Source organism: Maylandia zebra, linkage group LG7 (assembly GCF_041146795.1).
Source record: "Maylandia zebra isolate NMK-2024a linkage group LG7, Mzebra_GT3a, whole genome shotgun sequence".
NCBI classification, from domain to species: Eukaryota; Metazoa; Chordata; class Actinopteri; order Cichliformes; family Cichlidae; genus Maylandia; species Maylandia zebra.
In genome coordinates, this window is record NC_135173.1 from 36,509,438 (window position 1) to 36,522,304 (window position 12,867).

The 12,867-nt window shown below is 39.3% G+C and overlaps 1 protein-coding gene across 5 annotated transcripts in view; it reads left to right on the plus strand.

Moving 5' to 3' along the window:
* Positions 1-12,867, plus strand: part of whrna (whirlin a) — a 232,820-nt gene that overhangs the window by 185,964 nt on the left and 33,989 nt on the right. For all 5 annotated transcript variants that reach the window (XM_076886312.1, XM_076886310.1, XM_076886309.1 and 2 more), the window contains 2 exons: positions 5,393-5,605; positions 9,187-9,408. In XM_076886312.1, the coding sequence (XP_076742427.1) occupies positions 5,393-5,605; positions 9,187-9,408 (435 nt within the window). The remainder of the gene's footprint in view (positions 1-5,392; positions 5,606-9,186; positions 9,409-12,867) is intronic.

Below are 12,867 nucleotides of genomic sequence, written 5' to 3' on the forward strand. Positions count from 1 at the left end.
ATCTCTGATAGGAGATGTGGGTTTGCTTGCACACCATCTGGATAAGCTTTACAACAAGGTGTGGTCTGACCTTTTTTTAAAAAATACTTTTTTGTATTTTCAGTGGGATTTGGCAAAATCCGAAGGACTTGATTTCATTTTATTATTTCATTTCAGCTTTTTAGAACATAAGTGTTACTCTGTTATAAGGGAAACCTTTTTTTCCTTGAGTGCAACTGTGCAACTTTATGGCACACCCATACAGGTGCCTTGCAAATGTCAAGTTAGGAAAACAGTCCAGTTTTCAGTATTGCTAGGTATTAATTTCCTTTCAATTCTTAACTATCTTACTTACCTATCTATCTGCTTTAACACTACCTCTACATTAAATCCATTTAAGCAATCAACAAATCAGAAGTTTGTGCATATTTTTAATTAAACAGTTTCACTCAAACTTCAATCAAATATGAATGCAAAATCAAGTCTGCCAATAATAATAATTTCAGCTGTACAGAAATATATGTTTCTGTCTATGAGTCAGATGTTTAATAGATGTGAGCATTTGCAGGCAGCAGACATGCATTGTGAGCAGAGGTAATCAAAAAGCGCCGTGTTTTATAACCACATATTGTAAATTAACCTGTCTTCTAAGAATTTCAAACACTCCTGATCTGTCGCAGATTGATTTCTTTACTAATTTTTATTTTCCAATACATGGAAGATTTTCCCAAAGACAAAAAGTTAAAGTTTTTCTCGTTCATATTTATTTAAGAACCATTGGGTTGAAAGAAACCTTTGCAGTAATAAGCGACCACACCTGTCCCATTAATGAAGTTGATTTGCAGTCCACAGGTGAATTAAGAGGACGGTCGATTTCACATCTCAGATGTGTGCAGAATAAAAACAGCTCACGAGATCTGAATCCACCAATTAAACCCGCTTGTTTATGGCTGCTTCTGTTGGTGGTGGAGCATTATAGTATGATGTTCAAACGGATATTCAAACACAATCACCCTACGAATGTAGGTCCATAATGCCTCTTTAAAGTTAACATATTCAGGTTCTGACAGATGAAGCTAATGATGGAGTCGAAAAGCTGTTGTATTCTGTTTTTCTGAGGTTCTAATATTTCAACACACCAGAAGAAACAGTGTCAGGTTTTAATACTAAGCTCTGCCCTCCAAGGTCAGGCCCGATCTGTACCATCATTATTTGCAGTCAACTGTTACAGCTACAGCATGGTAATCTTCCCTCTAGCCTTTCTCCAGTTGTTTTCCTCGACTTGTTATAAAGGTGCATGAACCTGTGTGAGGAAAAATGGTACTGAACTGTCCACAAACAGAGATCAGGAATGTGAGAAACTGTGGAAATCTGCACTTTTAGTGGGGATTGAACTTGTTGTCATGATAAAAAGAGCTGTAAATATGCAGCCTATGATTGTTCTTGTCAGCTTTATACTGTTCTCAAAAGTCAAGAAGAAAAACATGAATTAATTTCATTGGTCACTAATATATAGCTTTGTTTTCACTGAATCTGCATCCTCATTAAAATTAGAACTCAAGACAGTGTGGATGGACAAATTCATTGTCAAGGTAATATCACAGGGTTAATCTCAATCACAGCTGTCATATTTAAACAAGTAGTTTTATTTTTATTTTTTGGAAGCTGCTGTAACAAACTAAAAACACAATCATATTACAATGCTGTTGATTTTCTTTGACTACTTAATCTCTTTGTTGGGGTTGGGAGTGTGGCACAGCTATACAGAACAAGCCCTCATTTATTATAATATCTGGTCATGTAATAACAGATGTTTACAGATTTCAATCCATTTCTAACTATTTCCCACCATACTTACTGTGGTCTGAATCATTTAATGAGTGTGTAAAATGTACAGCTTTTTCCAGTGATTTGGTTTCTTGTAACACAGAGAAATAAGCAAAAATGTGTCACTACAAGCCACATGAGAACAATCAGTCCACTTATTGAGAGCTACAATAATAAATACACGGAGAAGCTGCTGTGTTTTTGATTGAAGAATTTACATTGACTTTATGCCTACCATCTACAGCAGTCAGAATGTCTGCCGCGCTCTTCCATATCCTAGAATGAAAACATATACATGGCTATGTTTAACACAGACCCGGACAAGCTTAGATCCCATTCTCACCACATGAGAATCACTCTGGAATTCTTTTGAAACTGGACTGAGACCACCTCTGTCATGGTGTGCTGTGTGGCAGGATGTTGGACCCAAAACGCAGGACTCATAAACGGAGGAGTAAACTCAAAACTCAGCTTTAATGCTGGAGAACTTCACATCCAAACACAAAGCAAAACTAGAAACTAAACCAGGAATTGAAAACTTGAATTGACTTGAAACACAGAGGGAAGAAACACATAGTATAGTGAGAGTATGACGCAACAGCAGACAGAGGAAAACACAGGGCTTAAATATACAAGGGAGTAATGAGGGAATGGGAAACAGGAGGGAAACACAGCTGGGATTAATTAGACATAACGAGACAAAGGGAAGCAAAACTAGACACACTGACATACCGCACGAGACTATCAAAGCAAAACAAGAAACATGACACATACGCAAAGACACAGACTCAGAGACATGGGCTTCACACTGAGACATGACTGAGTCGGAGTCAGAGGGAACATAGAGACAAGGGTCACTAGACATGAGGCGTGGGACCAGGACAGGTACAGAGAAAACATGGGGACAGAGACTAAACACAGGCTAAGAAGAATCCACAGGAAGGAAGAACTAAGATCACTGAGCATAAATGAAAGATAACCAAAACCAGGAATAACAATCATCAAAGAATATTACCCAGTAACTGAAACACAAATGTGACAACCTCCTCCACAGGGTTTTAGTCTGTGTAGCTGTTTTGGCCCGTTTAGATTTTTTTTTCTAAACTAGTCATAACCATAGCCACTCCCACTTTTAACCACATACACAGTCTGAGTGGTAATTTAAAGATATAGAAAAAATATGTATCTGGGCTGTGTATAAAAAATAGGTATGATTTCCAGGAAATGAAAAATGAACTCATTCTTTTTGATAGCCTCCTCTGATTGCAAAAACAAATCGAGTTGTAGAGAAATTGTGGAGCTAATGATCTTAATCGCTAGTGCCTCATCTTATTTACATGATGCTCATAAATAAAGGTCAGTTTTAGAGTAAAACAGAAGAGCAAAACGAGATATTCTTCAGAGCCGAACCACCTTTTGATTGGCAAGTCGCTGAAACATGAGGGTCCCTTGGTTTCTCAGATTCATCCTTTCCACATCACATTTGATTTCGAAAGACTAAGCTAGCAACAGTTAAATTCCTTGAAACAGGATTTCATTAACCATCGGCTCGTGTCATGATGACTACCTTCATCTCTGATATACAGTCTGTGTAGTTTTCAGCAGTTATGTCTGGCGATGAACCTAACACTTAGCTTATAAATCAGTAGTGTATTTCGCACATTCTTTGGGATTTTCAGTTGTTATTTTAATGCTTAAATTATTATTTTTAATTATGTTCTTCTATCAGATAATAAATATACGCCGATACCAGTATGTGTGTGACTGGTCACTTTAAGCCGATATTGGTTCAGCTCCAGAAAACAGCATATAACCACTTTTAAAGAAAACTGTAAGAATAATTTTTAATAGCTGAGATTGTTCTACTGCTTAATTCCCCACCCAGATTTTAGACTGGTACAGAATGGAGTGTGACAACCATGTGGAGCTGTCATACACATTTTGCTCATTGTTTTCAGCATCTACTTGTCTACTAGATGTAGTGGAATAATACTCTGCTGTACACTACATTATTGTGACCCTGGCACGAGCAGAGACTGACTCAACGAGACGCATCTTCTCATATCTTTTGCCTCTCAAGTTTTCCTCCTTATTTTAAATCAGACTCAAGTTCTGGCAAAGATAAGGGTTGTGACATTTAAATGGGCAAGTTTTTGAACTGACTTTATCTGATTTGCTCTTTATCGACTGGATGTCGGCTGTGGTCCTAGCCGTTGTTGTCTGTCACTCTGATAAAATTGCCAATCCGTTTATCTGGCATTTAACAAACCCTGCCAATGAGTGACCTCAGAGATGGACCAGGTCCAGGGAACAGGCTGGCCTTTTCCGGATATCCATTAACTGTAAAACCACAGCTTTACAGTAAAAGTGGCCTCTCTCCATCCTCACATTTTCCAGCAGAAGTTATTAGCACGAGTCTGCCGGTGTTCCACTCCAGTAGACTGATGACCGATTTCATTAGTTCCCTCAAGTGCCAATCTGCCCTCTAATATGACAGCAAGAGACAGACTAACATGCCTTCTGTGGCCTCTTCAGTTCAATCCACTGTGCCCTTGAGGTAAATAACTGGGACATAGACGCTTTAGAGAAATTCTCGCGGTAAGCATTGCAGCGATTAAGATTCGGGTGTGGTAGTGCCACAGTTCACCTTGGGCATTAAACAGTTGTTGGCTCTGCTGAGATTGGGACACTGCAACAGCTACAGCCGATGATACACACGGTCAAGTGCTAAAAAGAGTTGAGGATGAGGTGAAGGCAGAGAATAGGAAGGGAGGAGGGGAAGGCGGCGCCGAGCCTGTTTCCTTCTCCTGGTTCTGTCTGTACAAACACAGGCAGACACAGACCCTGAAGCTGTGACTTTGAAGTTGTGTCTTTGATTAAGGAGTTAATTAAAGAAAAGCTGCATGCAGGCTAGCAGATAACTGAGAAAAGAAAGGGAAGAGACAGTGAGAGAAAAGGAGCGGAAGAAGTGATATTGGCATTTATAAGTTGCCAGAGAGTTTTTATGATTGACAGAAAAACCAGCTGGCACTACAGAGATGGATATAAAGGCTGTAAACGCCACCCACATGTGTGAACAGCACAGTATCTGTCCTCCTGCAAGCTGTGGTGCTGGCACCACAAAGCGCGAATGATAATAGATGGTAGTTGGACAGCTGGAAAAGGGAAGTAGAATGATAATTTATATGAGGAATTAAGGGCTTGATGGATAGTTTTGTGTGTATGGGATTGACATCTTATGTCTGCCTTGATCTGTTTCCTGCCACTCGAACACGCCTCCTACTTCTGTAACATCTACTTCTTTCTGGTTTTCTTTCTTCATCTCATCCCATGTTCTCCTTCTCCTCCTCTTCCTCCTCCATCAGGCATGGCCTCGTCTTTCACTAAAACATCTCTTAATTGTATTTAACTGCCTCCACCACCACTCCTCTCCCTGACCTGTTCTTCACCCCTTCAGTTCAGCTTGCTTCTTCACTCCATCACCAAAATAAATAAACAAGACATCAAAATCAATTTTAAAAATAAAATAATACAAGTCCTGATTGCCTTTGTCAATCATTTGTCTCTTTTCTTTTCTTTTATCTAGTCTGGCTTTTATAAGGGTGTGGCAGGCTCACAGGTAACCCTTTCCAGTCTAGTGAATCAATCCCGTGCCATGCTGGAGGAGCAGGCACGCCACCTGCTGACAGAGGCGGAGCGACAGACCATGGTCTACTACGTGGAGGAGTACCGGGACGGACACATAGGAGTGGAGCAGCTGGTCATGGCGCTGTTTGAGCTGCTGAACACGCACGCAAAGGTAATCTATGAGGAGGCTTGTGTGAGTCTGACAAAGTAAAGAGAAAGATCAAAAGAGAATACATTTTCTGCCTGTGTTCTCCTGTAAAGTCTCTGTGTGGGATTGAAGTTTTCTTAGCTCTTCTGAGATTTATGCTTGTTTTATTTTTCCTTCCTCCCCAGCTCTTAAAAGTGTTGTGATTTTCTCATAGTCTGCAGAAGTTCACCTTATAAAAAAACACGATAAATCAAAGACATTTTATTTCCAATTTCTTAAGTACACTGCAGTATCATGGGCCGACAGAAAGCCTGTGCAAATGGCATTAATGTATTTAGAGATACTGTACGAGCAAGTACACCAAAAAAGCAATTTCATTTAAAAAATAATTTAGAAAACTAGATTTTATTCAACTTCAATGAGCCAAAGTGACCACAAAATAAAGCTAATGTATAAATAAAGAAGCTCCATCTTAGTGCACTTAGTTTTCTCAGTATAATGTGTAAAATGTACCAAAAAACCCCACAAATGAAAAAAAAAAACACACACACAATTTACAGTAATTTCAAAAACCAGCCTGTGTTGGTTGTTTTTCACAGGTAAACCTAACACTGAAGAATCCCTCATTTCATTTTCACGCAGGAAATCTTTTAACATAATTCTCTGTATCTGACACAGTTTTTCACATGAAGCCAAATACCTCAGGCACTACGTACTTTTCATCTAACTGGAGAATGTGCCCAGGACTGGATAGTGCTCCAGCTTCACCATGGTTACTGCAGCTGATCTGATGCCATTGTAGACAGTCTGTGTTGTCGACTGACTGCACATATGGAGTGACTCATTCCCAGCTCTTTTGTCCACTCTGCTATCCTTAGGCATTGGATCTATTTTTATCAGAGCCGCTGATGCAGCTCACTTAAGAGCGTAGATTAATGCCATTCATTATTAGCAATTAACCTAAAACTCAGTGGCGCATTTTATTTGTTTCTGACATTGTTTAAACAAACCAAATTATGTTTGTGGTTAGAGAGAAAGAAGCAGGAGATAAAGGGAGGAAATAAGGGAAGGAGACCACCTGTCTGATTGTGTTTGGCCTTTCTCTGCTCTCTGCAATGACTTACTGCACCTTAACAAAGTCATATTCACAACACAGTTGTTCTCATTTACATATTTGCCAGTTCAGACAGTAAAATGGGAATGCAATTTGCTCACAAATACTCTGTTGACCGGCAGTCATTACCAGTCTGCTCAGCTGCAAATTTAATTATTTTATATTCATTGCATCACCAAAAACGTAAACACAATTACAGGTTAATGACAGGAGAGTTGCTGCTAGATCAGCTAAAGTAGAAAGAAAATATGGTCTGCTGGTATATGGTTGCATCTGTAGAGTTATGATGATACACGGTTTAATTTTATTTTGGTTCTCTACATCAAAATAATGTATTATTCAAATAGTTCAGTCTAGGGCTAGTTACAATATCAGATTTTTACTACACAGTTATACAGTGAGTGTGTTATCAAGGAAAACATACTTGTTACTGTCTAGGAGCAAAATATCAGGAAAACTCGTTGGGTTTGTTTATTGTGTGTTCTGTCCCTTTTCCGTGTAACTGTATAACTATAACCACAGAAAAAGAACCACTGTGGCATGACTTACAATATTATCATGTATAATTTATATGTATTGTACAGTTCTGTGCAAAAAGTCTTGAGCTGTCCCTTGCTTTTTATATTTTGCTTTCAAGAAATCAAAATTTTCCTTGTAATTTTTAAAGTGGTCTTTCAGTGTAAACTGCTTTTTCACTCATTGTCAGTCCCATCTTTCTACCTGAGCCTTTTATTTGTGGGGTTTTTTTGTTTGTTTGTTTTTAGTTAAGCCACTTACACACTGTTCACAGATGAAAAATGCACCTAAGTGAAGAGATTAATCAGTGTTTTGTCTTCAAATAACAGACAATTACCAAAGAACCAATTTTAAATTTTAAATATATCTTTCAATTTTTAATATCAGCCTGTCACAAAAATCTAATAATTTGAGAGTGACCTCATCAAGAAGCCATTCTTAAGGAAGGAAACAGGAGATGTGTCAAATTACAAAAAAAACTGGACTAAAAATTAGCAGCAGCAGGAATAATGGATCCAAATTTGAAATATTTGGCTCAAATTGTCATCAATAAGTACATAAGAGGTCAGGAGAGAGGTGCAACAGTGAGTGTCTGCTGACGAGACGCCTGGAGAACTATTCCTGAAAACTACTAAAAGAATTTACAAGAAAGCTTGCCTAAGAGATTGGTTGGTCATATAAAATATTGACTTTCAGCCTTATTAGATTTGTATGAACTCTGTTTTCCATATTTTTGCGTATTTAAATAAATTGGTGGACCTATTTTCTCATAAATTATAAATAAAAGACTTTTGCATGATGCTGTGAGCACAAAGTCAGTGTTTCATTTTTAAATACTACAGTTATTGTGAGGACTGGGTTCACTCACTACTCCCTGAGAGTGGTATTTACTGGGGAAGTGGATGAGAAATATCAGTACATCAAAACCTACAGGTTCATGCTCATTCTATCCATGCTTTCATTTTCTCTCACCAGAACTATTGTAACTCAGTCTTCACCTGTTCAGTAAAGCCTCCCTGGATCAAACGCAGCTGCAAAGCTCCTTACCAGATCCTCGAAGCACTCTCACCTCACACCTGTGCCAGTCTCACTGTACTTGCTCCCATTATTCAGAATTCTTTCAAGCTTCTGGAGTTCACCTTTAAGTCTTTGAATGGTGAATCACATCAGCAAACTTTTGCACCCATATATGACTCTCAAGCGGGACCCTCAAGTCATCTAATGTGGGCTCTATATCCACCCCTAAATCTGGACTAAAGTGTCATGGCCTCCACTCTTTCAAAACACTCCAATCTACAATCTGTAAGATCAGCGGACTTGTTCTGGATTTGGATATTATTTTTTCTTTTGGTTTTTTATCTTTATTTTTATCTCTGAAATCCTGGTGGTTTTGTTATTTTGGTAAGGGGATTTTGTTGGGGTTTTTTTTTTTTTTTTTGGGGGGGGGGGGGGGGGGGTGTTTGTTTTGTGGTTGGTTGGTTTGTTGGTTGGTTTTAAGTACCGTAACTTATGATTTGTATCTTAAAGAGCCCAATATAAATAAGTTCACTTACTTCAACTTGTAAACACCCCCAGTAATATTTGGTTAATTGTTCCTCAGCAAGTTGCATCCAACAGCATGTTTAACAGTATAGGTTTAAAAGCCTCACCTTTTCTTCCCTAAACATACTTCTTATCACTGTGGCCAAAAACCTCAACCTTTGTCTTATCTGACTACAAGTTTTTTTCCAAAAAGGGACTTGGCTTTGATCGTGGAGCAGGGGCTTCTTTCTCAGTTGACCTCTTGTTCGTCCATGGTGATGTAAAACTAACTTCACTGTGAACAGTGACACTGTTGTTCTAACATTTTCCAGATGATAGCATTACCATTAGAAAAAAAAAGGATTTACTCCTAATTAAAGATCAGTCCCCCAACAGAGTCTGTCAAATCACTCTGTCTCCTTGTTTCTCCTTCTCTGTACTTTCCTCCCCTCAGTTCTCCTTGCTGTCTGAAGTACGAGGCCTGGTTGCGCCACAGGACCTGGAGCGTTTTGATGGGCTGGTCCTTCGACGGGAAATTCAGGCCCTTAAAGCTCGACAGGGGGCAGCTGGCGCCTCAGCCCTGCAGCCAGACTCCCTGTCCATGGTGTCATATCCAGACACTCTGACATCATCTTCAGCCAGCTTCATGACCAACACCACCCTCAGCTCTGCACGGGTAAGTAGTGCTTACTAGTGGAATGATTATGTGATTCTACTTAATTAGTGGGTACTCTTAACTAAGATGAACGTTTACAATAGAAAACAACATTAAAACATTTAAATTAATTTATTTCCTTAAAAAATACTTACAGTAATTTTGAACCTGCTGCTATTACTATTTATTTCTGACACTTTGAGGGCAAAGCAGCAGTCTAGTCTGCTGCATATAATATGATGGATGGATTGGAGTATTTCCTTTTTTCCTAGTTCGCCTTGCTGTCTGACTGTTTGTATTGCAATTGCTTCCTTTCCTGTTTGGCCGTCTGCTCACTCCTCTGTCTCTCTTGGCTTAGTGTGAAAGACAGAGATGGTAGTGTGATATGTCTCCATGGATTATTACAGTTTCTACTGCAGAATAGATACTCTTCTGGTGTGGACTTTGTTGGCTGAACAGTGATATGTTTCGCTGCCTACCTTCTGAGATTACAAAGTCTTTTTGCTGATATTTGATAGGCTGCGTTTTTCTTCCACCTTGATAACCCCCTCACTTCCATCTCACCCCTAAAAACCTTCCCTCCCTCTCTCCCTCTGTAGGAGAGGCTGCTGTGGCTGATAGATATTATGGAGGTAGGAATTACTGCTGAAAATGATGAATGCTTTCCATCACAGACCCACACATACAGAATACACACTCGAGTTAAGTTCCTCCATAGGCAGACAGACATGCATGCGTTCCAGCTCTCACCTTGGTTTGTGGTGTTTTTAAATGGTTTGCAGTGCTTTTCTTCCTTCTTGCCTTTTTCTTTCTTTCCTTAATTTGAACAAGAAATGTCAAAAGGGTGTAAGCACCAACTGCTCTGGATATTATATAAAATGATATCCACGACTGACATTTTTAAGCTGATATGTCCCAATTTCGCCATCAACTTCTTGGCATTATTGAGCCACAAGGTCCCATATGTAAACTGTTACAGGTGATAAGTTATCAACTAAAGCTGGCTAATGCTACAGTCACAATAGGCAAAACAATTGTTTCACACCACAACATGACCAAACTTATTGGTAGCTATCAGCAAGCTTCTGGTTGCTGTGTTCAAAGCACATTTAGTGTTTTAAGATGGAGATAAAATATCAATAAGTTGGAGTCACTCTGCTATCAGTCTGCAATTGAATAGGAACATCTTGACAGTTACAGTTAGAGCAATCTATGACTATATGGCAATAAGTCATCAAATCTGTTGCCACACACAGAAATTCACATTACCGGTAACTACCTAATTTCAGAGTCTCATTGATTTGAAAGATAAATTCAAAAATTGCTCCACCAGTAGTGACATAGTTGCTGCAGGATCCTGATTTAACTGCAAAACGATATAGGTACTTGGTAACTCGAGCGATTGCACTTAGTCAGACCATGTTTTTGAAGGTTGGTTGACTCCCACTGGGCAACTGCAGCAACTGCCTTGCAATGAAAAGTAGTAGTAGTAGTAATAGTTTCCCAGAGGCTGATGGTGTTGCACACTCAGCCTTTGGGGGACCAGTTGGTTGCCATAACTACAATCACAAGACCAACCACCAGTTTAAAGTTCATAAATTTCATTTTGTAAAATGTGGCAGTTGTTAAGATTCTGAATGTATATGTTAGTGTTGATCACATGTACTTCGCCAATGAGCGAAGTCACTGGGGATGAAACAGTGACTGTGTCACACATGTCCCCACACAGGTCGCTGTACCTGATTGCTGGCTGCTAGGTCTCACTTGACTGTTTTTGTGGGTTTCGGTGCCTTTGAAGTATTTTTCAAAGAATTGCCTGACAGCCAAACTTTGTAGCATTAATTAAATCACAGACAGTATAAATTATGGCCGTAGCTGCCATGATGTCACCTACTGGTTTCAGAATCCTGTTTTGGAGTTTATTGGCTAATGACTTGCCAGTCATAGCTGACTTTACTTTTCAGAATCAGAGGCTCCATTCAACTTTTATACTGTTTATAATATCACATGCTTGTCTAATTATGTTCAGTTTTGGTTTCAGAAAGTCAGAAACACTAACTCACAAAACTAAAGTGCAGGTGGGTGACCCCACAGTGGCTACACCAATCTACATCTTCCTGCGTATGCACGTACTTGTCACTCAAAGTGAGCTTGACTGTAATGGTGCTTAGCATTAACCATAAACTTCACAATCAGAATATTTATAACTCTTTTTAACAGTTTTTAGTTCCTCTAATTGCCACTTGAGGCTTTAAATGTGAGTCAGTTCCTATAGTTTTTGTCATGTCCTCACTGGCTTTGTTTTCCACCCAATGGCGGTTGCTGTTTTGCCCTCAGCTTCAGTCTCAATGAGATTCCTGTCACTAAGACAAAAGTTCAACAAACTATCACCAGGTCTATTTCCTCTGAAGGAATTCTATTAAGAATTTTCAGCAAATATTACATCCCCTCATTTTTCTCTGCAGTGTTATTACCAAAAGGCAACAATGACAATGGTCATTACATTGCATTTATTATATGACACTAACCTAATGAGCCTAATATTTTCTATAGTATACTGCAGCCGCTCCACATGGGAAATTGCTGTTCCTGCCAAGTAGTTAAAGGCTGCTTTTCTCGGGCAAAGACTAAAACTTTGGATTTAGCCATTCTGAGACACCCTGCAATGGAATATACCAGATTCCTTGATTTTATCCTTGTTATTGATCACAATGTACTTGTGATAAGGGACAATGAGCCTGTCTGCATAATTTTAATCACAGCTCTAGTTTACCAGGAAGCTTTTTGCACAGTTCAATTTACAGTAGATCCCACTACAGATGCCAGCAACTCAAACACAAATATGTAAGCATGTAGTGAGTGTGTCAGCATCTTGGTCTTTGGCTGGATAAAGATAAGTGGTTGCACGCACGAACACGCAAACCTGCACACACATACACAGTTTCTAAGCTGACAGCGGAGATAAGCTGTCGACTGTCTGCAGATTTATTCACCAAACAGTCCTTCTCATTCAGATGCCCAGGATGGGTTTTGCCTGCCTTTATACTTTCCCCTCTGAGAAGCAACATTTACATGTGTGACAGATACTGGGTGTGTGCGTGGTGGTCTGCATTCTTACCTTGCATCTATGTGTGTGTCTTGTGGTGCTGTTTTGGGCCCATGGGTGACTGGGTGGGTTTGGGAGAATAAAAACAGTAGATTTCTGAACTAGAGTCAAAGCATGGTATACCCAAGTGAATACAAATGCACACCCTCTGATGCTCACATGTTTTTATAATAGTGTGGATACTCATTGACTTCTTAACTTCTACCCTACAACTAACTGCCAAACCCCCACCCTTACCCTCACGTGAACCTCGTGGACCTAGTCTGAACACTCTAACTAAACATTATTTACATTTTAAACATTAAAATATTACCATTGGTTTGTGGATACAAGCAGGACATCCTGCCTCCTATTCACACATTAGAGCTTAGGAA